Raw genomic sequence first — 23,894 nt, 5'->3', positions numbered from 1 at the left:
GAGGAGAAATTTACTGCTTTTCTGAAGTATCCACAGCTTTGATTGTTGACGTTCGTCTCACCAACCATCCCTTTTTGGATATTTTAAACTTGGCTGCAGACCACAAAATTGTCCTAGCTTCCATCTCGGGAAACCACTTCAAAAAACCGAGCGTGACATGTGTTAGCAGCTAATGGTGGTGGAAAGCAGAAGCTGCATTTAAATCTTGGTGTGCCCAGCCATGGGTCAACCACACCCTGCATTTAAGTTAGCTTGAAGAAGCTGGGATTATGGAGAGTGAGAGGTAGAGATGCTAAAAGAAAAAAAGAGAAGAGAAGAATGGATCGTATTAAATGCAGACCAACTTCAAAAGCTCCTTGCTACAACTGCATGATGTGCATTTACCATGACTTAGACAACATGGCTGTTTGTGTACCGGGTGACCAAAGAGAAGCATAGGCCATTCTAATCACTTTTCATCAACCAAGACCTCTGCCAGCCAACGTTGGCACAGGGCCAAACTTATAGCTCTACTGAGCCGTGCGTTAGGGTGAAGCCTAATTGAATTTAGTTTATTTATTTCCTCCGATTTATCGAGCTGCCTGCTTGGCACATGAACCCCGGGCGAGGTGTATTCTCGATAAACAACAACAAAAGTCATATTACAAGAACCTGAGCAACAAATAATAAAAACACGACAACGAAGTGCCGGGAACAGTGCATTGCCCCTTTCTGATGTGTCTGGGCAAAGAGCCAGGTTTTTAATGTCTTTCAAAAGACAGGCAGGGTTGGGGCCAACGAAATCTTGAGGGGTGGGGGTGGGGAAGCTGTTTCAAAAGGCAGGGACCCAGATCTTGCGTGAACATCATGCTGACCGTGCTTGGTTCTTTTTATTTGTCTATGTGTCTTCATGGATTCAGAACCCAAAGGTATTTGATTAATTTGGCATCCTGGGTCATGTGGAAATCTAGAAAAGGAATTCATTCAGGAATTGTGCTAAATTATCAGGGCAAAGCAGGTGTAGGAGAAAAGCAGACTAGAAGGCAGAGTTAAATGTGTCATCAGTCTGGAATCATTGTGTTGCCAAAAGATGCCCAAGCCCAGCTCCCCGTGAATTACATTAACCCTTATCTAGTGTCAATTTAGTTTTGATAATGATTTGACTAGATACTTGTGCAGAGGTAACAGTAATAATATCTTCTGTGCTTTGAGCTCAATGGATGCTCCTGGTTCCTTGCACTGATAGCAACTGGGACAGGGTGTAAAGTCTGAACATTCAGGAACTGGATGGAACATGCTGTTTGGATGGTAGTCTGTGAATCTCTTAATATAGGAATGACTCTAAGTTACTCATGTCATGAGCATCTCCTGTGGGGTGGAGAAAGTGATGTCATATGTGCCATGATGTCACCCCACAAAACCTCATGAGACAATGACACATGGGACATCCCCATTGCTTCTAATGGACACCTCTGCTTTCTCCGGGCAGATGTTGAGATGCACATCTCTTGAGAGGCCGGCAAAAATAACTTTCTCTCTAAATTTTAGTTCCGCTTTCTATTTTCTCTCTTGCCTGAGAGGTCAGGATGGTTGAGATCAATAAGGAGCATAAAAGCTTTCAGGAACTACATTGATAGATGGGCTTTAAATGACTTCAAGTTGTGTTGGCTTGGGAAATGGCCATGCACCTTTTTGCTTAGTTGACTTCCTTTCTGATTTATGAAGCTGGCAAGAGCAGAGAAATGGAAGTGCCTCTTCGGCTACCCATTTACAAAACTACTATCAGGTCACACACTTTTATTAGGGCTGTTGGCCTTGCTCCCACCTTAAGCTCTTCAAGGCGGTCAGGAGGTCAGATCTGGCCCCTGCATTTTATGGATTCAGGACAGGTTGGCAGTTTTACCTGTTTACACCTCAACGATTGAATAATCCCAGTCCATGCTGCCCTTCATGATGCTTTGGATTTGTTTGCCTGTGTCTTTTTATTGCTGGATTAATTATAAGGCCTTTCCTTATTCTTCTGATTCTGGAATTAAGAATTCCAACAGGCCATTTTCTGGATTCACAGAGTTGGAAAGAGCTTCTGAAATCAGTCCACACTTCTGTTAATACAGGCATCCATATGAACACGGGGTCAACAGTTGACCATTCAGCCAATCATTGGACATCTCTAATTGAAGAGAAGTCCAACATCTGGGAAGGGGGTTGGGCTAGAGGACCTCCAAGGGTCCCTTCCAACTCTGTTATTCTAACTCACCATTTTCCTAGATCTCTGAATCCACCATGTAACTATTCTTAGCATTCAGGAAGGTTGGCCCCATCCTTCAGACACAAAGTTCTGCCATGCTTGCGATTCAGCTTTAGAATATTGCTTACACCTCTGGTACCATTTTAGTCATCCTCTTTGGCTGCCCAGGTTTGTAGAAATGTTTACAGAGAAGCCATCAGTGTATTCCATGTGTCGGACCTGCCACTACTTAAACCTCTAAGTAGAAACGATCTTTGACTCCATTTGTTGAGAAAGGTATAGTTATTAGAGTTCAAGAGTATTGCAGTATCGCAAAGCCAGAACTGAGAATCGCGCGCCAAAATCTCTTAAGTTCTACTTTTCCCTTAACTCTCTCTCATTGCCCACCCCAGAGTAACCAATCAGGTTCAGGCAAGAGGTTTTCATAATGGTCAGTCCAAGTGCAGGTCGGTATGCATCTCCCTCCTTCTTCCAGCTGGGTGACCTTGAGGTAGCATCTTGAGGAGATACACCACTTACTTTCATTTCCCCAAGCATTCCCCATTTCATTCCCCCTTCCCACAGTTCATGGCAGTCTTTCACCATATAGCATTGACAACCATGGTTATAATGCCTTGTATACCTTCTAACTGGGTTGGTGTTAAAGTCAGAGCATTGTCCCCTTCTTCCATTATCATTCTTCAGTCTTTTCTGCCTCCACATGGCTGTATGTTTCTTGGCACAGAGACATCCCAGTATAGTATGTAAAGACCATAAGCAACATCTGGAAGGCTTCCTGGCCTTCATCGCCATGTCCACCTCACCAAGTCTTCTCCTGACTGCCTCTCCCACCCATTCCCCATGGATTAGCGGAGCAAACAGAGGAGAGGAGCTTGAGTGTTGAAAGGTCAAGAGACTAATAGGGCAATACTTCATCCCAGAAATATGCAAGACATTGCACTCTGTAGGCACTGCCTAGAAGGATCAAGTTTGCAAAAAGCTGGGAAAAGATTCCCCTTCAAAGCTCGGCATGTTTTTAATTTGGAGTGTTGTGTATCGCTCTGTGACCCTTAACAGGAGGCTTGGTGGAGCAGTGGGCTAATGCCTCCTTAAGTAACACCAGCTGCCTGCAATTAAGGTTGACTCAGCCTTCCATCCTTCCGAGGTAGGTAAAATGAGGACCCAGATTGTTGGGGGCAATAAGCTGACTTTGTAATAATGCCACTTGAGGGGGGGCCCGAAAGCCCTAATAAGCAGGCATATACATAGAAAGAAGGCTATTGCTAAGCACATTGGTTTGTGCTTAAATTATAAGCCGCCCTGAGTCTTCGGAGAAGGGCGGGATATAAATGGGATTTAAATAAATAAATAAATAAATAAATAAATAAATAAATAAATAAATAAACAGATTGTTTCAAGACGCTTTGGTAATCTTTTAATGCAAGAGTTCTGTAAAGATAAAGCTTTTCTTGTCCCAGTTCCATATCTGTGGGGCACAATTTAATGCCAGTCTACTCCTAAGGAACCCATTAATTTTGATGGCAATGCCTCCTTGGTAGAACTGCTTAACTTTCCAGCTAGTCTAGGAAAGTTGATTTGATAACTTGCTAATTGGAACAGAATTTAGATGGCTTTAGACCTGGAACTTATAAGATCTTAAAGTGTGCTAAGTCACTCCTACTATCATCATCATCATCATCATCATCATCATCATCATTATCAGAAAGGACCTTGGAAGTCTTCCAGTCCAATCTCTTGCAGAAGCAGGAGAGCTATACCATTTCAGCTGTCCACCCCTTCTTAAAAGCCTCCAGTGATGGAGCACCCACAACCTCTGATTGTTCCACTGGTTAATTGTTCCAACTGTCAGGAAATTTCTCCTTAGTTCTAGGTTGCTTCTCTCCTCGATTACTTTCCATCCATTGCTTCTTGTCCTCCCTTCAGGCGCTTTGGAGGACAGGTTGACTCCCTCTCCTTTGTGGCAGCCCCTCAAATACTGCATTGGACCACTGCTATCACAAGCTATATGTGAGATGTATTTATTTATGCAGAGTTTCTAGGCTAGTATTTCTCAAACTTGATGACTTTAAAATGTGTTGACTTTCAGAATTCTCCAGATCCACCAACTGGGATGTGGTTTTTCTCCTTGGTAGTTCCTTGATTACAACTGTTTCCTGCTTGTTTGTTTGTCTGGTGTTAATCCCTGCTTACCTGGGTATAGGCTGTCGGAGAGGATGTGTTTATAAAGCTATACTGGGTAGAGTAGAGAGAGCTGTTTAACCCTAGATCAATCTTTCTCAAACTTGGCAACCTTAAGATGTGCCGACCGCAGCTCCTAGAATGCCTCAGCTAGACTGACGGGAAATTCTGGGAATTGACGTCCACACGTCTCAACTGTCCCGTGTTTCAGAAACACTGATCTAGAGTAACTCAAAATCAAAAAGGACTTTGGTGGCATCTTTGAAGACAGTGGGCCCCAACCTTTTGGACATTAGGGACTGGTTCCATGGAGAGAAGTTTTTCTGTGGACCGAAGGGGAACATGGTTTCATGTGCTGCCTGCATCCAGCAGATGGGGCTTTGCTTGTTTGCACGGCCAGTTTCTGACATGCCACAGACATGCTGTAGCTTCATGGACCGGGTCGTTGCCTTGTTTTAAGACAAAGTTTAAAAAAAAATTAGTCATGATCTTTCCACCTTAAAACAACCCCTTTTGAGTCTGTCTGCTGGCTTGCTCACAATCTTGAGTCTTAGATTCTCATGATGCAATGCAGGAAAAGTTGGTGGGGCCGCAGGGTTGCTAGGAAATCGTAGTGTTTTCAAGTTTGGGTGAAACCGTGAAATCAAAAGAGCCACGTTGCAAACGCTTGGACCAAACTGTGATACAGTACGAAGTGCTATAAAGGGCGTGTGTCCGCATGTGTATGATTGTGACATTGACCCAAATGTCATTTCAGCAGAAGGCTAGAAGATTTCAACCCTCCATATATAGGCTGAACTGAAATGGTATCTATAGAACATGTCCTTAAATTCCAAAATAGCAGTAGACTTTCTCCCAGGAACTTTTTAAGGCAGCAATCTGTCCTGCTTATTTACCTGTGCGCCATCTTTCCACCTGTTCTGTTCCCTGCCTTTGCATTCCAATACAACAAGGGTTAAATTGGTTAGAGATGTTTTTCCTGCTGCAAAATTGGACTGGAGTGCTTGTAATTTTCATGTGGAAAGATTGGGCTCCTGCCAAAAACTTTTATTTGGAGGGGTTAAAAAAGAAATTGCAGCTGTCTGGTAACTTTGCAAAAACATTTTGCTCAGATGCAGAATGAAGAACAGACCACCCCACCTGATCCTGGCATGTTGTGTGTTGTTTTTTTCTTCCCAGTCTTTTTTTTTTAAATTAAAGAGTGATGTAGCAGGCAAAAGTTATGCAAGCTTGTAATTATCGTATGTTTCCCTCTCCCAAATGGCTCAAAAGATATACAGACATCCACCCTGGTGATTAGAATTACTGCCTGATTTCTTAATTCCAGGAATTCTTCTAATTGTTTTCATCCCTAGTAGACATTTAATATGATTTGGATCACTACCATGAGAATATGAAACCCGGAGTTTTTTATTGCTAATCTTCTGCTATAATCTTCTTCGGTCTGAGTCTTCATAGAGATATGGAGCTCTGTTGAGTTTAATTTCTAGGCTCCTAGGAGGGTTGTAGAAGAATTATTATAGTCAGACGGAGGTTCAGTCTGGATTTGGCATTTTTGTCCACCTCTCAAATCCTTCCCAAGGGTCTGGCATAGGCAGAGATTGTTGGAAGGAAGGAAGGAGGGAGGGAGGGAAGGAGGGATGGGAATCAGAAGAAGGAAGGAAGGAAGGAAGGAAGGAAGGAAGGAAGGAAGGAAGGAAGGAAGGAAGGAGAAAAGGAGGTAGGGAGGGGAAGGGAGGGAGGGGAATCAGAAGAAGGAAGGAAGGAAGGAAGGAAGGAAGGAAGGAAGGAAAAGGAATAGGAATGAGAAGAAGGAAGGAAGAAAGGAAAAAGGGAAGGAAGAAGGAAGGGAGGAAAGAAGGGAGGGAGGGAGGGAAGGAAGGGAAGGAGAGATGGGAATGAGAAGAAGGAAGGAAAAGGGAAGGGAGGGAGGGAGGGAAGGAAGGAAGGAGAAAAGGAGGGAGGGTGGGGGATGAGAAGGAAGGAAGGAAAGGAGGGAAGGAAGGAGGAAAGGAAAGGAAAGAGGGATAGGAATGAGAAGAAAGAAGAAAGGAAGGAAAGGGAAGGAAGGAAGGAAGGAGAAAAGGAAGAGGGAGGGAGGAAAGAAAGGAGGGATAGGAATGAGAAGAAGGAAGGAAGGAAAGAAAAGGGAAGGAAGGAAGGAGAAAATGAGGGAGGGAGGGGAAGGGGGAGGGGAATAAGAAGAAGGAATGAAAGGAAGGAGGGAAGGAAGGAAGGAAAGGAATAGGAATGAGAAGAAGGAAGGAAGAAAGGAAAAAGGGAAGGAAGAAGGAAGGGAGGGAAGAAGGGAGGGAAGGAGGGGAAGGAGGGATGGGAATGAGAAGAAGGAAGGAAGGAAAAGGGAAGGAAAGGAGGGAGGGAAGGAAGGAAGAAGAAAAGGAGGGAGGGAGGGGAATGAGAAGGAAGGAAGGAAAGGAGGGAAGGAAGGAGGAAAGGAAAGGAAAGAGGGATAGGAATGAGAAGAAGAAAGGAAGAAAAAGGGAAGGAAGGAAGGAGAAAAGGAAGAGGGAGGAAGGAAAGAAAGGAGGGATAGGAATGAGAAGAAGGAAGGAAGGGCAATGAGAGGGTGAGAAGGAAGGAGGGAGGGAAAATAGGAAGGAAGGATTGACACAATAATTCAGCAAACAAAATATCAGCAGAATACACCAAAGACTTCAAATCCAGATTTTGAAGACCGAAGCACAGAGTAGCCTCTGCCTAGAACAGTCAAGCTCTTGATGTGTTTTCTCCCATCTCATCGTTTTCTCCCAATCTGAAGTTTATCTCATCCCGTTTTCGCAAAGACGTGGACCTCCTTTGGGAGCGCAAGCGTACAAGCAAACAAAAAGAGCATTTCCCTCCCCCTGCCCATGTCATCAACCCATTTCTCCTCCTTTCTAGACGCCCCTCCAGTACAGCCAAGCCACCAACCGGAGTAATCAAGTGAGACTCTATTGCGCCTTTCTGGATTACAGGTGAGTGTCATCCTGGTATAAAACTTGTTTGTTGCGATGTGCACCCACCCCGTGTCACCTGCTCACCCACCTGCCTCCTGGTTCCACAGGAAGAAGATAAATAATAATGAAATAAATAATGAAATAATTCAAATAATGAAATCACAATTCTTCTCGACAGCAAAGCTAAAACAGAGGACTAGGTCATTATTAACTTAAGTCTGGTGGGAGCAGTATTTTTTTGTTTTGAAAAAAAAAACACACACCAAAACCCCTTCATATCTGGCAAAACAAAAAGGGAAAACCACTGGAATACTGGTGTGATGCAGCCCGTCCATATGGCATTTTTGGGACTGGCACCATCCCTTAAGCTATCATCCTTTGGCTGAATCTTACGAAGCCCAATATTTGCGGCTGGAGAGACAAGTTTGAGCTCCTGACTGCCAAACCAGAGGACATTATTTTTATCTGATGGGTAGCTTCGAGGAATGTTCCCACGCCTAGAAGATGGGGCTGGGATGACCTGCGGATCTGGTGATGGGTATCCCAAAGATCCTTTTCCAAGAGGCAACTGGACTTTCTTGTTTTTCTTTGAAGACGTTTCGCTTCTCATCCCAGAAGCTTCTTCAGCTCTGACTGGATGGTGGGGAATGGAAGGATTGATACTCCTTGCAGACAGCTGGTCGTTTGCATCCTTTTAGCGAGTTGTTGATGCCACTTGGAGGTTTATCTTTGTCCTCAGGGTCACCTGAGTGGTGCAAATGGGTGTGGAGCCTTCTTGGAACTATTTATTTATTTTATTTATTTTATTACATTTATATACCGCCCTTTCCCGAAGGACTCAGGGCGGTTTACAGGGTAATTAAAAACCAAAATACAAAAGTTAAAAACAAGTTTAAAAAAATTATATTTGTCCCTGTATAAATAAAACCCCAGTTAAAATAAGATTAATCCTCAGCCTGGGCCAGAGAGCTCGAAGAGCCAGGTCTTCAGGTCCCGGCGGAATGAACGGAGGTCGGGGGCAGTCCTAAGCTCCACGGGCAGCTGGTTCCAAAGGGCAGGCGCACCCACTGAGAAGGCCCTATCCCTGGGTGTCGTCCGCCGGCAATCTCTTACCGGTGGCACCCTGAGAAGACCCTCCCTGTGGGAATGCACTGGACGAAGGGAACTTGATGCCGGCAGCAGGTGTTCCTTCAGATATCCCGGACCCAAGCCATGTAGGGCTTTATAGGTCATCACCTATACAACACACCTATTGAAAAGGGCTGTGTTGTAGACTGGATATAGATGATGCCGTATCCCTCCCCCTCTGTTTTGAGAGACATTATCTATCTCCAGTCTACAACACAGTCCTTTCAACAGTTCCAAGAAGGATCCACATACATTTTCACTACTCAGGTGACCCTGACAGCACAGATAAACCTCCAGGTGGCATCAATGACTCGCTAAAATAATGCAAATGACCAGCAGTCTGCAAGGAGTATAAATCCTTCCATTCCCCAGTCAGAGCTGAAGAAGCTTCTTGGATAAGAAGTGAAACATCATCAAAGAAAAACAAGAAAGTCCAGTTTTATTTTATTTATTTATTTTATTTCCATTTATATCCCGCCCTTCTCCGAAGACTCAGGGCGGCTTACAAGCTTAGCAGTAGCCTTCATTCTATGTATATGCCTGCTTATTAGGGCTTTCATACACCCCCCAAGCGGCATTATTACAAAGTCAGCTTAACTGCCCCCAACAATCTGGGTCCTCATTTTACCTACCTCGGAAGGATGGAAGGCTGAGTCAACCTTGAGCCTGGTGGGACGCGAACCTGCACTAATGGCAGGCAGCTGGTGTTACTTAAGGAGTTGCCTCTTAAAAAAGCATCTTTGACACAACTATGAGCTGGATGACTGAGAATCTCCATAGGCATTTGGTGATGGGTAGTGCAATTTTTAAGAGACTAGGATGGGAATCAGAAAATCTCAGCTTTTGGATCTCACTTCTCATCTCAATGGTCAATGATCAACTCTGCTGTTTGGTCTGCTCCAGAGCTTTCTAAATCCAGGCGCATCTGAATGCAAACTCAACCTGGACAAGTTAGAACCTGGGTTTTTATCTTTGTTTCCAGCACCATTCCCATTATAACACCCAGGCAATGGTGTCCTTTTTCTCTTTTCAGAAAATTATGGAATACGGTTGGGTGAGTGGGGTTTCTGATTGAGCCAATATAGGAAGCGATCAGAGGCATGATGTGTGGTTTTATGGAGCCCTCTCTGCCTTCTCCTTGCCCGACTCCATAATTTGTTTCACATTATTAATTATGGTTTCACTTCTTTAGAAGCTTTCAGCTTAAAAACATTGTTAAATAAATAATTTGGGCACAAAAAAAGGACAGTGGGTACCTTGGTACTGATCATTAATTGGTTCCGGGAGCACCAAAAATGATGAGTACCAAATAACTTTTTTCTCAAAAGAAATAATGTAGCAAGTCACACAAAGCAGCCGACACCGACAAGTTCTAGCTTGTGTGCTGAATAACAAACAAACGATGAGTACTGGGGAAAAATGTTCACATCAAAATGTGCTGAGTATCAGATACGATGAGTTTCAAAGCCATTGAGTACCAAGGTACCACAGTAGGTCCATCTTTTGCAGAAACGGAAGCGGTGTTTGGTCCAACAAAGGCTGTGTGCGTGAGGGGGGTGACCTCAATTATTCCATCTGCTTGTGCAACCATCTCACCAGCTTCGCCATTTTGATGCAAGTGGTGCCACTAACGGTAAGCCAAGCCAAAATATTCGTAACTGTGGTTTGTAGGCAAAATAATAGACCTGGATCAATTTAGACTTTCTTTTTTTTTAAAAAATATCTAGAGCAGGGGTCTTCAAACTTGGCCCTTTTAAGACTTGTGGACTTCAACTCCCAGAATTCCTCAGCTGGCATGCCCGGCTGAGGAATTCTGGGAGTTGAAGTCCACAAGTCATAAAAGGGCCAAATTTGAAGACCCCTGATCTAGAATCTTGGTAGGTTACCAATGGGCTTAGTTTAATATCAAGACATAGAGGTTGAGGTCTTCCTAACCAATGGTGGCTAGTCATATTTATTTATTTATTTATTTATTAGTTTTTATAAACCGCCCTTCTCCCGAGGGACATATGGTCTTGTAGAGGTGGAACTGCGAGATGACCTTCGACTAGCAAAGTTTATGGTGGAACCCCCAAACTAGAACTTCTCGGCCTTGAAATTCAAGCTAACAAATGCTCCAAGTTAGTCCAGGGCTTTTTAACCTTTTCACCCATTGTACCACTTTTAGGTCGCCTAGCAAGGTCTCAAAAACTTGATGACCCAAAAAAAAAGGAAAAAAAGTGATGAAGTGCAGGTAGTCCTCGACTTACAACAGTTTGCTTACTGACTGTTCAAAGTTACAATGGCACTGTAAAAAGTGTTCACCAAAGCCACAGCCGAGCAAGACACCTGCCTGCCCGCCCGGCGGCGCTCTTCCTCCTGTCTGAGGTTTTCATTGTCGTGAACATTTCTGTTGAAGATTGGCAGTGGGGGTGGGGTGGGGGTGTTTGGTTTTTATTCCCCCCCCCATCTGCTGGGTGGTTGCAGCAGGGTTTGGTCACTTCACATGACCCTGGGACACTGTGACCGTCATAAATATGAACCAGTTGCCAAGCATCTGAAGGTAAATCACAAGACCCTGGAGATGCTGCAACATTCCAGCTGATCGGCGCTTCTTCTGGGCTCAGCAGAAGTGCCAGGATTAGTGCCGAGCTCTGGATGGAGCCTGGCGCTGATCCTGGTGCTTCCGCTGAGCCCTGACAGCCCTGCAGCTCCAGCCGTCTCTCGCTCAGGCTTGTGCGGTGCTGCCACCGGTTCAGCTCATTCCCCTCCCCCGCTAGCACTTTTCTAGGATGGTCGCGTACCACCTGCCAGGTGCCAATGTACCACAGGTGGTACCCGTGCCACTGTTTGAAAAGCCCTGACATAGGAGAGCCAAATAGATTGTTTCCTAAGTAATATCTGCAGAAGTTCCTGGTCACACCATCACAAGTGCCACGTCTTTTATCTCTGCATGTGATGTTATGATGCATGTCGAAATTAGTAGTAATGGAGCTAGGCTACTTTCCTTTCATTTTTCTGTCCCTCTGGACCGTCCATTTTTAAGCTACCTCCAAGAAAAACCGATGTTCTTCCTCCTGCTGTTCTATTTCCGTTTTGTTACCTCGGACATCGTCTTCCTACATGGAGTTTTAATGCTGGCTGAAATTTAGCTGAGCTTTTCAGACTCCTTTTGTGAAATTGGGATTTTTCGCAAGAAGAGGACACGGTTTCAGCCGTAACTTGGGCCAACAGCAGGAGAACCACAACTCAGTGGGAGATTGGATCAAGTTCCATGGGATCTCAGAGACCCCTGTTAAAATCTCAACCCACATGGCAGCCTTGCTGTTCACACTCCATGCCGGGTGGTTTGACTCTTGCCATTTTTTTTGGCAAGGGACCTAATTAATCGGGCTGGATCCAAGGATCAGATGGATGACACAAACCTTGGCTCGGCCACACGTCCGCCTTGTATCATCTAAGCAAATGGGAATTCATCTCCACGTCTTGTTTGCCAAGGACCTCGGTGCCGATTGGCTGGGCTAAGAAGAAGACAATTATACAATTATGATTAACTGGAAAAAGCTGCAAGCGCTTATAGAGATGGCTTCCTCCACAAATGGTTTCGCGTTCAAATATTTGCCTGTGTTTTCTCTGCACAGAGGGTTCTATTCCAGGGAGACCCCTTGCCAATATTTGCAAAGTTCCACAAAATTGTTTTATTCACAAAGATTCATTTTCCCATTTTTTCTGCTTTTCTCTCCCTTTCCCCCCCCCACCCCCCAAACCCAAACCCCAACCTGCTTTCTTTCCCTCCTTAACAAGCGGCTGGTTCATTCTATAGGCATTGATTTACTTTACAGGCAGGATAAATTTATCTTCCACTTTCTGGAATTTTTCACTGTTGGGGGAAAAATATATTTGTGCCAGATAGGAGATTCTGCACTGCGCGCCTGTAATTCTATACATGCCAATCTGATAAACACGGAGCCTGCCAATCACATAGCCAAAGAAAGTTTGACTACTCCATGCAGTTATTCAGAACATATTAGTTCTTTGCTCCCTCCAAAAAAATAAAAAATAAAAACAATGAAACCAATTTCTGTTGCTTTAAGTGATTTCCACTTTGAAAAAATTTAAAAGACAAATTCAACATGGTTCACCATGAAGACTATCACAGAGAGGCAGGTATTAGGTTTTCTAAGGACCACTAATTGTGTCTGATAAAGATTTATACACTTCACATAAGGAAAACATGAAATAAACTTCCCATTCTGGCAAAACTTCTATTTGGCCAGAGTTGCAATAAATTTTTGGGTTAGCACCGTAGTTTATTTTTTTTTCCCCTAGGTTCTTGGCAGAATTAATTTGGCTTTTGTTTGTTTCTCATTTAATGGATTAAGTTTATTCTAGGGTTTACCCAACCATTTTATCATGCAGTTTGCTGAGGGGAAAAAAAACAGGTACATAATGGTGCCAGCAAACTTTGGCATTTATAACTGGTGGAATTCAACAACAAGATTAATAGGAGATTTGGGGATTGAAAAAAAGTGAGAGGAAAGGAGACTCAAAGATTTCAGAACTGGAAGATTAACTCCAATGGCTCTAATGTTTTCTGCAACAGGAATAGAATAGAATAGAATAGAATAGAATAGAATAGAATAGAATAGAATAGAATAGAATAGAATAGAATAGAATAGAACAGAACAGAATAGAGAAAATATAGAATAGAATAGAACAGAATAGAGAAAATATGGAATAGAATAGAATAGAATAGAATAGAATAGAATAGAATAGAATAGAATAGAATAGAATAGAATAGAATAGAATAGAATAGAATAGAATAGAATAGAATAGAAGCTGGAAGGGACCTTGGAGGTCTTCTAGTCTAGCTCCCTATACCTATACCAGTGACTGTCCAGCCTCTTCTTAAAAACCTCCAGTAATGGAGCGCTCATGATTTCTGGAGGCAAGCAGTTCCACTGGTTGATTGTCGTCACTGTCAGGAAGTTTCTCCTTAATTCCAGGTTGCTTCTCTCCTTGATCAGTTTCCAACCATTGTTTCTCATCCTTCCCTCTGGTGCTTTGGTGAATAACGTGACCCCCTCTTCTTTGGGGCAGCCCCTCAAATACTGGATGACTGCTATCATGTCTCCCTTATTTCTTCTTTTCTTTAGACTAGCCAGACCCAAGTCCTGCAGCCGTTCTTCGTATGTTTTAGTCTCCAGGCCTTGGATCATCTTCATTGCTCTTCTCTGATTTTTCCCCCCAAACTCTCAACATCTTTTTAGTGATGTGGTGACCCAAACTGGCTGCAGTCATCCAGGTGTGGCCTTACTAGGGCTTTATAAAGCGGTAATATTACTTCATGTGATCTTGATTCTATGCCTCTGTTTATACAGCCCAGGACTATAATAGGTTTCTTGGTTGCTGCTGCACAGTGCTGGCTCATAGTCAAGTCATCATCCACTAGGACTCCAAGATCCCTCCCACAGTTGCTGTTTCTGAAGGAACAAGAAGACCATCTTCTACCAAGGCCGCATCACGTTTTGCCGTGGCCAAAACTCAGATGCATTCCACCAACACTTGTGAGGTACTTGGTGCTCTCTGAGCTTGGTTCCTTTCTTGCAGACATCCCATCATCCAACTAGGTAACATCTTCAGGGCTTCAAGCAGTCCCACCTCCCTTCTAGTGCTGATCATAGAATCATGGGGCTGGAAGGGGCCTTGAAGGTCTTCTAGTCTGACCCTCTGCCCAAGGCAAGAGTCCTTATATCCTTTTGAGCAAATGGTTGTCCAATCTTTTCTTGAAAACCTCCAGTGATGGAGCACCTATGACTCCAGGAGGCAAGCAGCTCCATTGCTTATTTTTTCTTATTGTCAGGAAATTCCTCCCTTGTTTCATCTCCCTCTCACAAACCTCCACCCGTGGCTTCTTGTTCTGCCCTCAGGTGCTTTGAAGAATAGATTGATCCCCTCTTATCTGTGACAGCCCTTCAAGTATTGGAAGCAAGCTATCATATAGCCCCTAAACCTTCTCTTCATTAGGCCAAATATGCCTAGTGCCCTTAACCGTTCATCATCCAATATTGGTGATACCTAGTTGAGTAACGCAACGTCTGCAAGAAAACAACCAAGTTATCAAAGATGCCACCCCCACCCCAGTTCAATCCTGAGCTACAAATATTCAGGATAAGCAGCGCCTGCATTTTCATCCGGATCTGAATTATTCTGCATATTAAAATCCTTGATAAAATAACTTCTAGGGATGCTGAGTTTGCAAGCTTAGCACATCACCACTGATATAATTTAATTACTCGTTTATGTAATACATAAATTAATTTGGACATAAACTTTCTTCGGGATACCTCCATAAAGAGCAGACGTAATAAATAAATAATCTTAATCGTGCCTTCAGTGGATATTGACTTATTTACAGAGGCAGCCAATGGCCGTATTTCAAGGCAGAGATTTCAACAGGGAGACAAAACCGAAGCATACGGAAGATTTTAGCATCTCTGCTTCGCGTTGGCCACAGAGCAAATCCCATGGAATGGCAGTTCTTACTTTGGATGGCTAAATATATCGATGTGGGAAGATTCTGTGGCCATATGGTGTTCAGATTTCATACCGGCATCGGTCCTATTAAGCTCGTGATAAATGGGCATGGGGTGAGACTTGAATGGCTTCTGTCTTGATTGTTGGGCGATGGTATCTCCATCACCATCCTGTCTTTCAAAACATGCTTGCAATCGGAATAGAGCTGGAAGGGAACCCAGAGGTCTTCTAGTCCAGCCCACTGCTTAAGTAAGAGAGCCTATACTATTTCAGACAAACGACTGTCCAGCCTCTTCTTCAAAACCTCCAGTGATGGAGCATCCACCACTTCTGGAGGCAAGCTGTTCCACTGGTTGATTGCTCTCACTGTTAAGAAATTCCTTCTTAGTTCCAGGTTGCTTCTCTCCTTGATTAGTTTCCATCCATTGTTTCTTGTCCTTGCCTTCTGGTGCTTTGGAGAATAAGTTTATATATTTATATTTATTATATTTGTATACCGCCCTTCTCCCGAAGGACTCAGGGCGGTGAACAGGGCACATATAAAAATACAGAATACAAAAATTAAAAAAAGAATTAAATAAGAGCCCGAGCTAAAAACAGTAGAATAATATAAAAATCCCCAATAAAAACCCCAGCACATCCCCCATCAGGCCAGGCCGGCTTGTTCAAATAGGTAGGTCTTCAGACCGCGCCGGAAGGAGCGAAGGTCAGGTGCCATCCGGAGCTCAACCAGCAGCTGATTCCATAAAGCCGGGGTGCCCACAGAGAAGGCCCTCCCCCTGGGGGCCGAGTGGTCTTCAAGGGAAGCCCCATGTAGAGAGTTGACCCATCCCTCTTCTTTGTGGCAGCCCCTCAAATATCAGAACATTGCTATCCTATCATCCCTAATGAGGAGCTAACTCATCTTAAGAGGCTGTATCTATTCTATAAAACCTTTCAAGGTCTTATTCAGTATAGAATCATAACGTTGGAATGGACCTCAGAGGTCTTCTCTCTAGCCCACCCCCTTGCTCAAAGCAGGAGACCCTATACCATTTCAGACAAGTGGCTGTCGAGTCTCTTCTTCAAAACCTCCAGGGTTGCAGCACCCACAACGTCTGAAGGCAAAGCTGTTCCACTGGTTGATTGTCCTCACTGTCAGGAAGTTTCTCCTTAACTCCAAGTTGCTTCTCTCTTTGGTCAGTTTCCAACCATTGTTTCTCGTCCTGCCCCCTCTGGTGCTTTGGAAAATAAGTTGACTCCCTTACAAAGGAATCCATCCTGTTTGCTCTAAGGGTTGAAGAAGTGCAGAGGTCTCTGGATGGGACCAACAAAGAACTAGACCCGTGGTGGTGAACCTATGGCACGCGTGCCACAGGTGGCACACAGAGCCCTCTCTGTGGGCATCTGCGCCATCGCCCCAGTCCTAGGCCTTCAGCTGGGTTTTATAAAACATTTTCGCCTTAGGCCTCTGCCGACGTGCACAAAAAAATAAAGGTTCAATCAATCAATCAATTTCAACTTCTCGTGGGGAAAAAAAAGATCTCACAAAGTTGGAATTGATTGATTGAACTTTTTAGTCCCTCCCAGTGTGCGGTTACCAGCGCAGCCACACCCACCCAATGGGCCACGCCCACCCAATGAGCCACACCCACCCAATGGGCCACACCCACCTGGCACCCGACGATAGATAAATGGGTTTGGGGTTGCAGTTTGGGCACTCGGTCTCTAAAAGGTTCGCCATCACTAAACTAGAGAATACATTTTAAATTCCCAGGTACGATGTCTTTCTCCAGTGGGTTGGCAGGTTGTCCTCGACTTACAACAATTCGTTTAGTGACGGTTCAAAGTTACGATGGCACTTGCAGCATCCCCCCAGTCAGGTGATCAAAATTCAGACGCTTGGCAACGGATTTGTATTTATGACAGTCGACATGTGATCCCCTTTTGCCACCTTCCAACAAGCAAAATCAATGGGGAAGCCGGATTCCCTTAACAACCGTGTTACTGATTTAACAACTGCAGTGATTCACTTAGCAACGGTGGTGAGAAAGGTTGTAAAACTGGTCAAAACTCACTTAAAAACTTAAAAACCAAAATGTCGGTCGTAAGTCGAGGATTACCTGCACATTTCCCTTTCATTTCTCCTGCCACCCAATTTTTTCACACAGAATCATAAATTCTGGAGAAACCCTTTCCAGATACTGTCCTTGTACCTCGCACAGGGGCAATTAAACAAATTTTGAATTTCCTCCACCTTTGCTGTCTGATATTTTATCTCGGTCGGTATCGTTCTGCCTTCTGATGCAAGCCTTGATTTGCAGTGTGTTTGCTAGGCAAAGCTATTTTCCATCTGAAGGAGAAATTAGATTTTTTCGGGAGTGGGAACCTTGAACGAGCAGTCAATCAGGAAAGCATCAGGGAAGGTTAAACAAAGTGGAGACAAGGACCTTGATTTTGTGATGCTACGCAGAGACTGGAGGCTACACAATGAATTTCTGTTGGGCATCGCAGAGCAGACAAATGCATATTTATCGAAACACAACAAGCGAGTCAATATTCCTGTTGTGGTCACCTGCATTTTCGAGAAACTAATTACAGAGAATAATAACCAAGCTTCCCTCCCCTAGAGAAATAACATGTGGCATAAAGGCTCTCCTTTTTCATCATTAATTAAAAATGACTTCAAGCAAATTTGCTTTGCTTTCAGACTCGGCTCACCGCAAAGGGAGCGTGTAAATTGGTTCATAAATGGGCAGAATAAGGGAGCTTGGTGGGTTTTTCATTTGGCAGAAGTGCATTCATCTCTAAGATTAGTGCTACGGTTGAGCAGGGCTTGGAATTTGATCTTAAAATGGTGCTTTGAAGTGTGTGGAAGTGCAAATGTAGAGCCAATTTGGTGTAGGGGTTGGGGTGCTGGCCTAGAAACCAGGAGACAGTGAGTTCTAGCCCTGCCTGAGACATGAAAGCCAGCTGGGTGACTTTGGGCCAATCACCAGGAGACTGGGAGTTCTAGTTCTGCCATAGGCATGAAAGACCGCTGGGTGACATTGAGCCAATCACCAGGAGATGGTGAGTTCTAGTCCTGCCTTAGGTATGAAACACATCACCACCACTCTTCTGCTTCTTTGTCTTCCAAAGAAGTTTCCAATCAAGATGAAAATGAAACCACAACCTTGTAATTCTCACTAAATAAACGAGAGCCAGAAGTTCACACACAGTTGGAAGATCTGAAGGACCAACTGGGGACAGATCCTCCTGGAATAAAATCTATTTGGTCACTAAGAGTCAACATTGGCTTGATGGCATCAAACAGACCTCTTGTAAGAACAATCCGTGGTCTAATTTACAAATCAGGAACAGTTAAACTTTAAAAAGCCCCAAACAAAACCTGTAGGGATTCTAGAAGATGTCTTCCTCTCATTCAAAATTTATTTTCCCATTTTTGTCATAACTGTGAACTCTTGATCGCTAACAGATGGTTGAGATGTTTGCCTGTCAAATGAACTGGCTTGGCTTAGTTCCTTGGACTAGTTCTTGATTTATTTATTTTTTTTAATCTCCAGAGAACGTCCTAATTAAAAAACAACAACATTTGACCGTGTGAGTTGGATGTATCTTTTCTTTTTAATCACCCAGTTAGGAGACAGCGAAGAATCATTAAATATAATTTCTCGTTCTTTCTTTGTGCAGCTAACAAATGGACACAAGGTGGCATTGTCTTCTATCAGTTACGTCGGATGTTCTATTTCCATATTTTGCTTGACTATCACCCTGGTCACGTTTGCAATTCTGTCGTGAGTAATTTTAACTTTTCTCCCCGCTGAGCCAATATCAGCCTGGAAATATAGATAGTCAGTTGGGGAGGGGGGAACCCTAAAAAAAAAAACCTCCACAACTCCATTTGCAGGCCACTGGACTGAATGCTTCCAGGTGCTGAGCGTTTCATACAAAGGTTATTAATTCCTTAAACCTCCTTAATGAGATGCTGCCCGTACATTAGTAACACTCAGTTGAGTTTGGTGTAAATTACTTTAATTTCTTGAAAGTGGGAAGCTTTTAAACATAGCGGGTTATTTCCTGGTCGTTTATTCTCAAGCTATTTACAGAGGTTTGGTATTGCCCATGGTGCGTTCCCACAAAAGCCTGAAAACTACAGGTCCCAAACTTGCAGCAAAATTGAGAGACTCGGGCCTCTTGAGTAAGCCTGTTGGAGAAGGTAGCAGAATTTCTTTGACCCCTAGATATTGAAATGAGGAAGGGGCCAGCAGTGAAATTAAGAGGAGGGTCTGTGATTTGCAGAAGTAAGATAAGGGTGTTATTATAGATTGTTGGGCAATGCTTTGGATTTGTCTGCAAGAAAGATGCTTTGCTGGAGAGACAAATTAAGCACCCGTGTGCAGTTCTTTAGAGCAGGGGTCCCCAACTCCTGGTCTGTGGACCGGTACTGGGCCACGGCATGCCAGCAACCAGGCCACACAAACAAGCAAAGCACACAAAACCACGCACTCTCCAGTCCGTGGAAAAACCTCTGTCCATGTAATTGGTCCCTGGTGCCCGAAAGGTGGGGACCTCTGCTTCAGAGAAACCCATCTTGTCAGGCATAGAACACCAGGTTCACACCTGAAGGACTAATTAAACTGATTCACTGCTAAAAGCCTATGCACAGGAATCTTTTCAAATAAGGATTAGAACCTGCTCAGAGTTAGGTGAGGGTCAACAGAATTCAAGGGAGGTTGGACTTAGTTGTAGCTATGTAGGGATTCTAGGCTGATCCCTCTCTTGACTCCACCCTCAGGGTTCTGCAACCCCTACTCCCCTTTTCCCAGAATCATTTCATAAAAATGTCTTTACAAATTTAATTATTAATAATAATAATAATAACAATAGCAATAACAACAACAACAACTACGCTACTTGGAACATCTTACATTTTAAGGAGGTACCTAGGATGCTGGCAGCAACCCATGTCAACCATCAGCGTCAGTCAGTTTGAATGTTCAGTTGACAGGTTCATGTTTAATGAATAAAAGAAATTATTATTGTTGTTGCTGTTGTTGTTGTTATTATTATTATTATTATTATTATTATTATTATTATTATTATTATTATTGGAGCAGAACTGAATTGGAAACATTGCAAAACTTTATATTTGTGAAGTCTGGTTTTGCGGTGAGGAAGACTTTGCTGTCTTCTAATGGTATGGATCAAAGTTGCAGTGCAACTTAGCCTTCCATGCCAGATGTCCTTCAAAGGGGGTGGTCCATAGACCTTTGGTGAGTAGGCAGATAAGAAGAATGATTTATAGATGTTTGGGGATTATAATGACTGGAAGATCCAACAAGATGTCTCAACCAGGCTAGCCTAACTGGCAAATTTCAGAGTTACGGTCAGTGGTGGGATTCAGCCGGTTCACACCACTTCAGCAGAACCGGTAGCTAATTTGTCCTTACCCAGGCCCAGAATGGACTTCCGGAAGTGGCATCCATGCAGAGAACTGGTGGTTCACATATTTGAATCCCACTGGGCATATCCCCTTTATCCTTTGGGCTTCAATCCATAAGAATTACTGGGCAACCTAAATGGAGAACTCTCTTTTGCATGAAGTCCCAGCACACCCTTACAATTGTGTGAAATACAGTCTGGAGATCCATCTGGGAGGCTATTTGTCTAAATTTCTGAAGTTGGTTTGGCAGACTGAACAAATCAGATGCCTCCAAGCCAACCCTGGTGATGATCCTTCAGGGCTGCAGGAACATCTCTTTGGGCTTCGATTCGGAAATCTGAATGGAATCCCACCCTCTTGACCATTTCATCCAAACCCAATGGCATCGATTTCGCCAATGGTGTTGAATCCATGGATCAGACTAGATCCTTCCTTCAAATGACCCGGGCTATTCCAATGAGATTTTGCTTAATTCACCCAAGTGTAGCAAATGTCAAAGCTTGTGGTCCTTCTCAGCTGGAGGCTTCTCTGAGAAATATTTGCTTCGTCTTCCAGAATGCCAATTTAACTGTGCTCTGGGGAGGCTAATAATACCTTTTTCTTATTTCCATATATATAGCCAAATCACTTCAAGGTAGAGAATGCAACAATGAAGTATTTACGAAGTGCCAGATTTTGACTAAATATGCAAATAGCCTTCTCGATCGATCTTGTTCACTTAATTTGAGCCTCGTTTGCATCCAGTGAGTTAGCCCCGCTTACACATCTGAAGAGGATGAACCCAAACATATTAACGTGAAATCACTTAGCCTGATTTGCAAAAATGTGCACTGATTTAAACCCCCAAAAGGTTAGGCTGATACCAATAAAGGAAAATTATTTGAAATGATGAGTCCTTGGTGCTTTCTGAGCCCAGAAGAGCCCAAAGATCCCTCAGGTTAGGGTGAAAACCCTCAAAATTGAATGGGTAAATACTCAGATTTCCTCTCCTCCCTTCCCTCGTTGGGCTTGTAAGGGGCGAGTGCAAATTCTAGGAATTTATTCTAGTTCCCTTATGTGGAACACAACAACCTTTCGACATTCTCACTTGGTTTTAATTAGGATTATGAAATCCAGAGGCAGTTTGGAAAGGAGGGGAGATGCCTCTGTTTTTTTCAACTTTGCTGAGTATGAAGAATGTTGTCTGAGACTGCAAGGAGGATGTGTCCATCAAAAGACTTAAAAAAGCAGCAAAATATAGTTAATATTGCAAAAGTTCAATGGATGGGTGCCAAGCTGGGTTGGCCTCAGGAAAATACTACCCCAATTAAAACCTAATTTTGTAACTTTGCCTTCTTAACTGGAGGGCTAAGCCAATTAAGGAGAGAGAGAGAGAGAGAGAGAGAGAGAGAGAGAGAGAGAGAGAGAGAGAGAGAGAGAGAGAGAGAGAGAGAGAGAGAGAGAGAACGAACACACTGTGGGACTATAGCCAGGAAGTCTGATTCATTTGCTTTATCACCATCTGAAAGTAAATAAATCCTCGACACATTTTTTTTTCCGTTGGGGAAAGTGTTCTTCATAATTGGTTGAATAGAATAGAATAGAATAGAATAGAATAGAATAGAATAGAATAGAATAGAATAGAATAGAATAGCTGGAAGTGACTTTGGAGGTCATCTAGTCCAACCCCCTGCTCAGGCAGGAAACCCTATACCATTTCAGACAAATGGTTGTCCAATCTCTTCTTAAAAACCTCCAGTGTTGAAGCATTCACAGCTTCTGGAGGCAAGTTGTTAAGGTGGGTGGACATTAAGATGGGTAGACCTCAGCTCCCAGTACTCTACTGAACTATTTTAATTTTCAAAGCACTCCCAGAACTCCCCAACCCAATATTTTAATTTTCAGAATACTAATGGATGTGGCTTTTCCCCCCCCAGCTCTGTCAGTACCATCCGCAACCAGCGTTACCACATCCATGCCAATCTTTCATTTGCTGTTTTGGTGGCTCAGATCTTGCTCCTAATCAGCTTCCAGTTTGACCCTGGGACGGTGAGTGAAATGGATGTTCTTCTGAATCGGGCATCAACCCAGCAATGATGGAGAATCATAGAATAACAGAGTTGGTAGGGACCTTGGAGGTCTTCTACTCCAACCCCCTGCTCAAGCAAGAAACCTTATATAATTTCAGACAAATGGCTGTCCAGTCTCTTCTTGAAAACCTCCAGTGACAGAGCACCCACAGTTTATCATAATTTATAGGCTACTGGTTTGATCTCCGAGCTTGGCAATTTGGATGCAAATGTTTCGTCTCCATTTATATTTAGTGCGCTTTGAATTGTGCTCATCTGTCAGAGCACTGGCCTTTAAGTACCTTTTTGTGTGATGTAAGTTGGTGTGGGTGTCACTTGTCCAGATGTTTCTGAGTCATGGTCACATGAGCACAGTTCAAAGCCCACTGAAGATGTCCCCTCCAAATGGAGACAGAATGTTTGCAGCCAAATCGCCAAGCTCAGAGATCAAATCAACAGCCGAACTACCAATCCAGGCTACTTATATTCAAACACATCTCAATCATAATTGATGTTAATTCATCCAGCTAATTATAGAACATAGACTGACAGAGTTGGAAGGGACCTTGGAGGTCTTCTAGTTCAGGGGTCTTCAAACTTGGCCCTTTTATGACTTGTGGACTTCAACTCCCAGAATTCCACAGCCAGTGTGCCTGGCTGAGAAATTCTGGGAGTTGAAGTCCACAAGTCATAAAAGGGCCAAGTTTGAAAACCTAGTTCAACTCTCTGCTCAATCAGGAGACCTTGTACCATTTCAGACGAGTGCGTGTCCCATCTCTTCTTGAAACCCTCCAGTGATGGAGCGCCCACAATTTCTGGTGGCAAGCTGTTCCACTGGTTGATTGTCATCACTGTTAAGTTCCAGATTGCTTCTCTCCTTGATTAGTTTCCATCCATTGCTCCTTGTCCTGCCTTCAGATGTTTTGGAGAATAAACTGGCTCCCCCTCTCTTCTTTGTGGCAGCCCCCCAAGTACTGGAAGACGGCGATCCTGTCACCCCTGGTCCTTCTTTTTCACTTTTCACAGCACACCGCTCAGCTGAGAAATGTTTCAAGGGTTATCCAAATATTTATCTCTTCCACCCAATTTTGCCTAAACTGAACCGTTCCCGCCTGACAATGCACGTTGTCACCCAATTCTGCACTCCTTAGTCTTATGAACAGCAGGCCCGGCCTTTTAAAGCAGAGCCCTCTTTATTTTTAGACAATTTGTCCCCGCTTCATTATATGGCGGACACCGCGCTGACAGGCATATAATGTCTCTGGCATTTAAATAAGCAGGTTGTTCATTTCACATTTGTTCGACAATAGTCGGCACACGCTAAACGTGACAAATGTTTGTGTTTTCTCTTTGATTCGCACCGAAAAATAAAGGCAGAGATTAATCATAACACAGTGGTTGCTGTTTAACTCGAT

The 23,894-nt window shown here is 43.6% G+C and overlaps 1 protein-coding gene across 1 annotated transcript in view; it reads left to right on the top strand.

Annotated features, from left to right (window-relative positions):
* ADGRD1 (adhesion G protein-coupled receptor D1) overlaps positions 1-23,894 on the top strand; it is a 121,191-nt gene that overhangs the window by 50,215 nt on the left and 47,082 nt on the right. The window contains exons 15-18 of the mRNA XM_083373240.1: positions 7,307-7,380; positions 10,000-10,123; positions 18,679-18,782; positions 22,348-22,459. Coding sequence (XP_083229366.1) covers positions 7,307-7,380; positions 10,000-10,123; positions 18,679-18,782; positions 22,348-22,459 — 414 coding nt within the window. The remainder of the gene's footprint in view (positions 1-7,306; positions 7,381-9,999; positions 10,124-18,678; positions 18,783-22,347; positions 22,460-23,894) is intronic.

This window comes from Vipera ursinii (genome assembly GCF_947247035.1).
Source record: "Vipera ursinii genome assembly, chromosome: 14".
Lineage (NCBI taxonomy): Eukaryota > Metazoa > Chordata > Lepidosauria > Squamata > Viperidae > Vipera > Vipera ursinii.
Note: the sequence above shows the minus strand (reverse complement) of the source record. Positions and strands in the feature narration are given on the sequence as shown.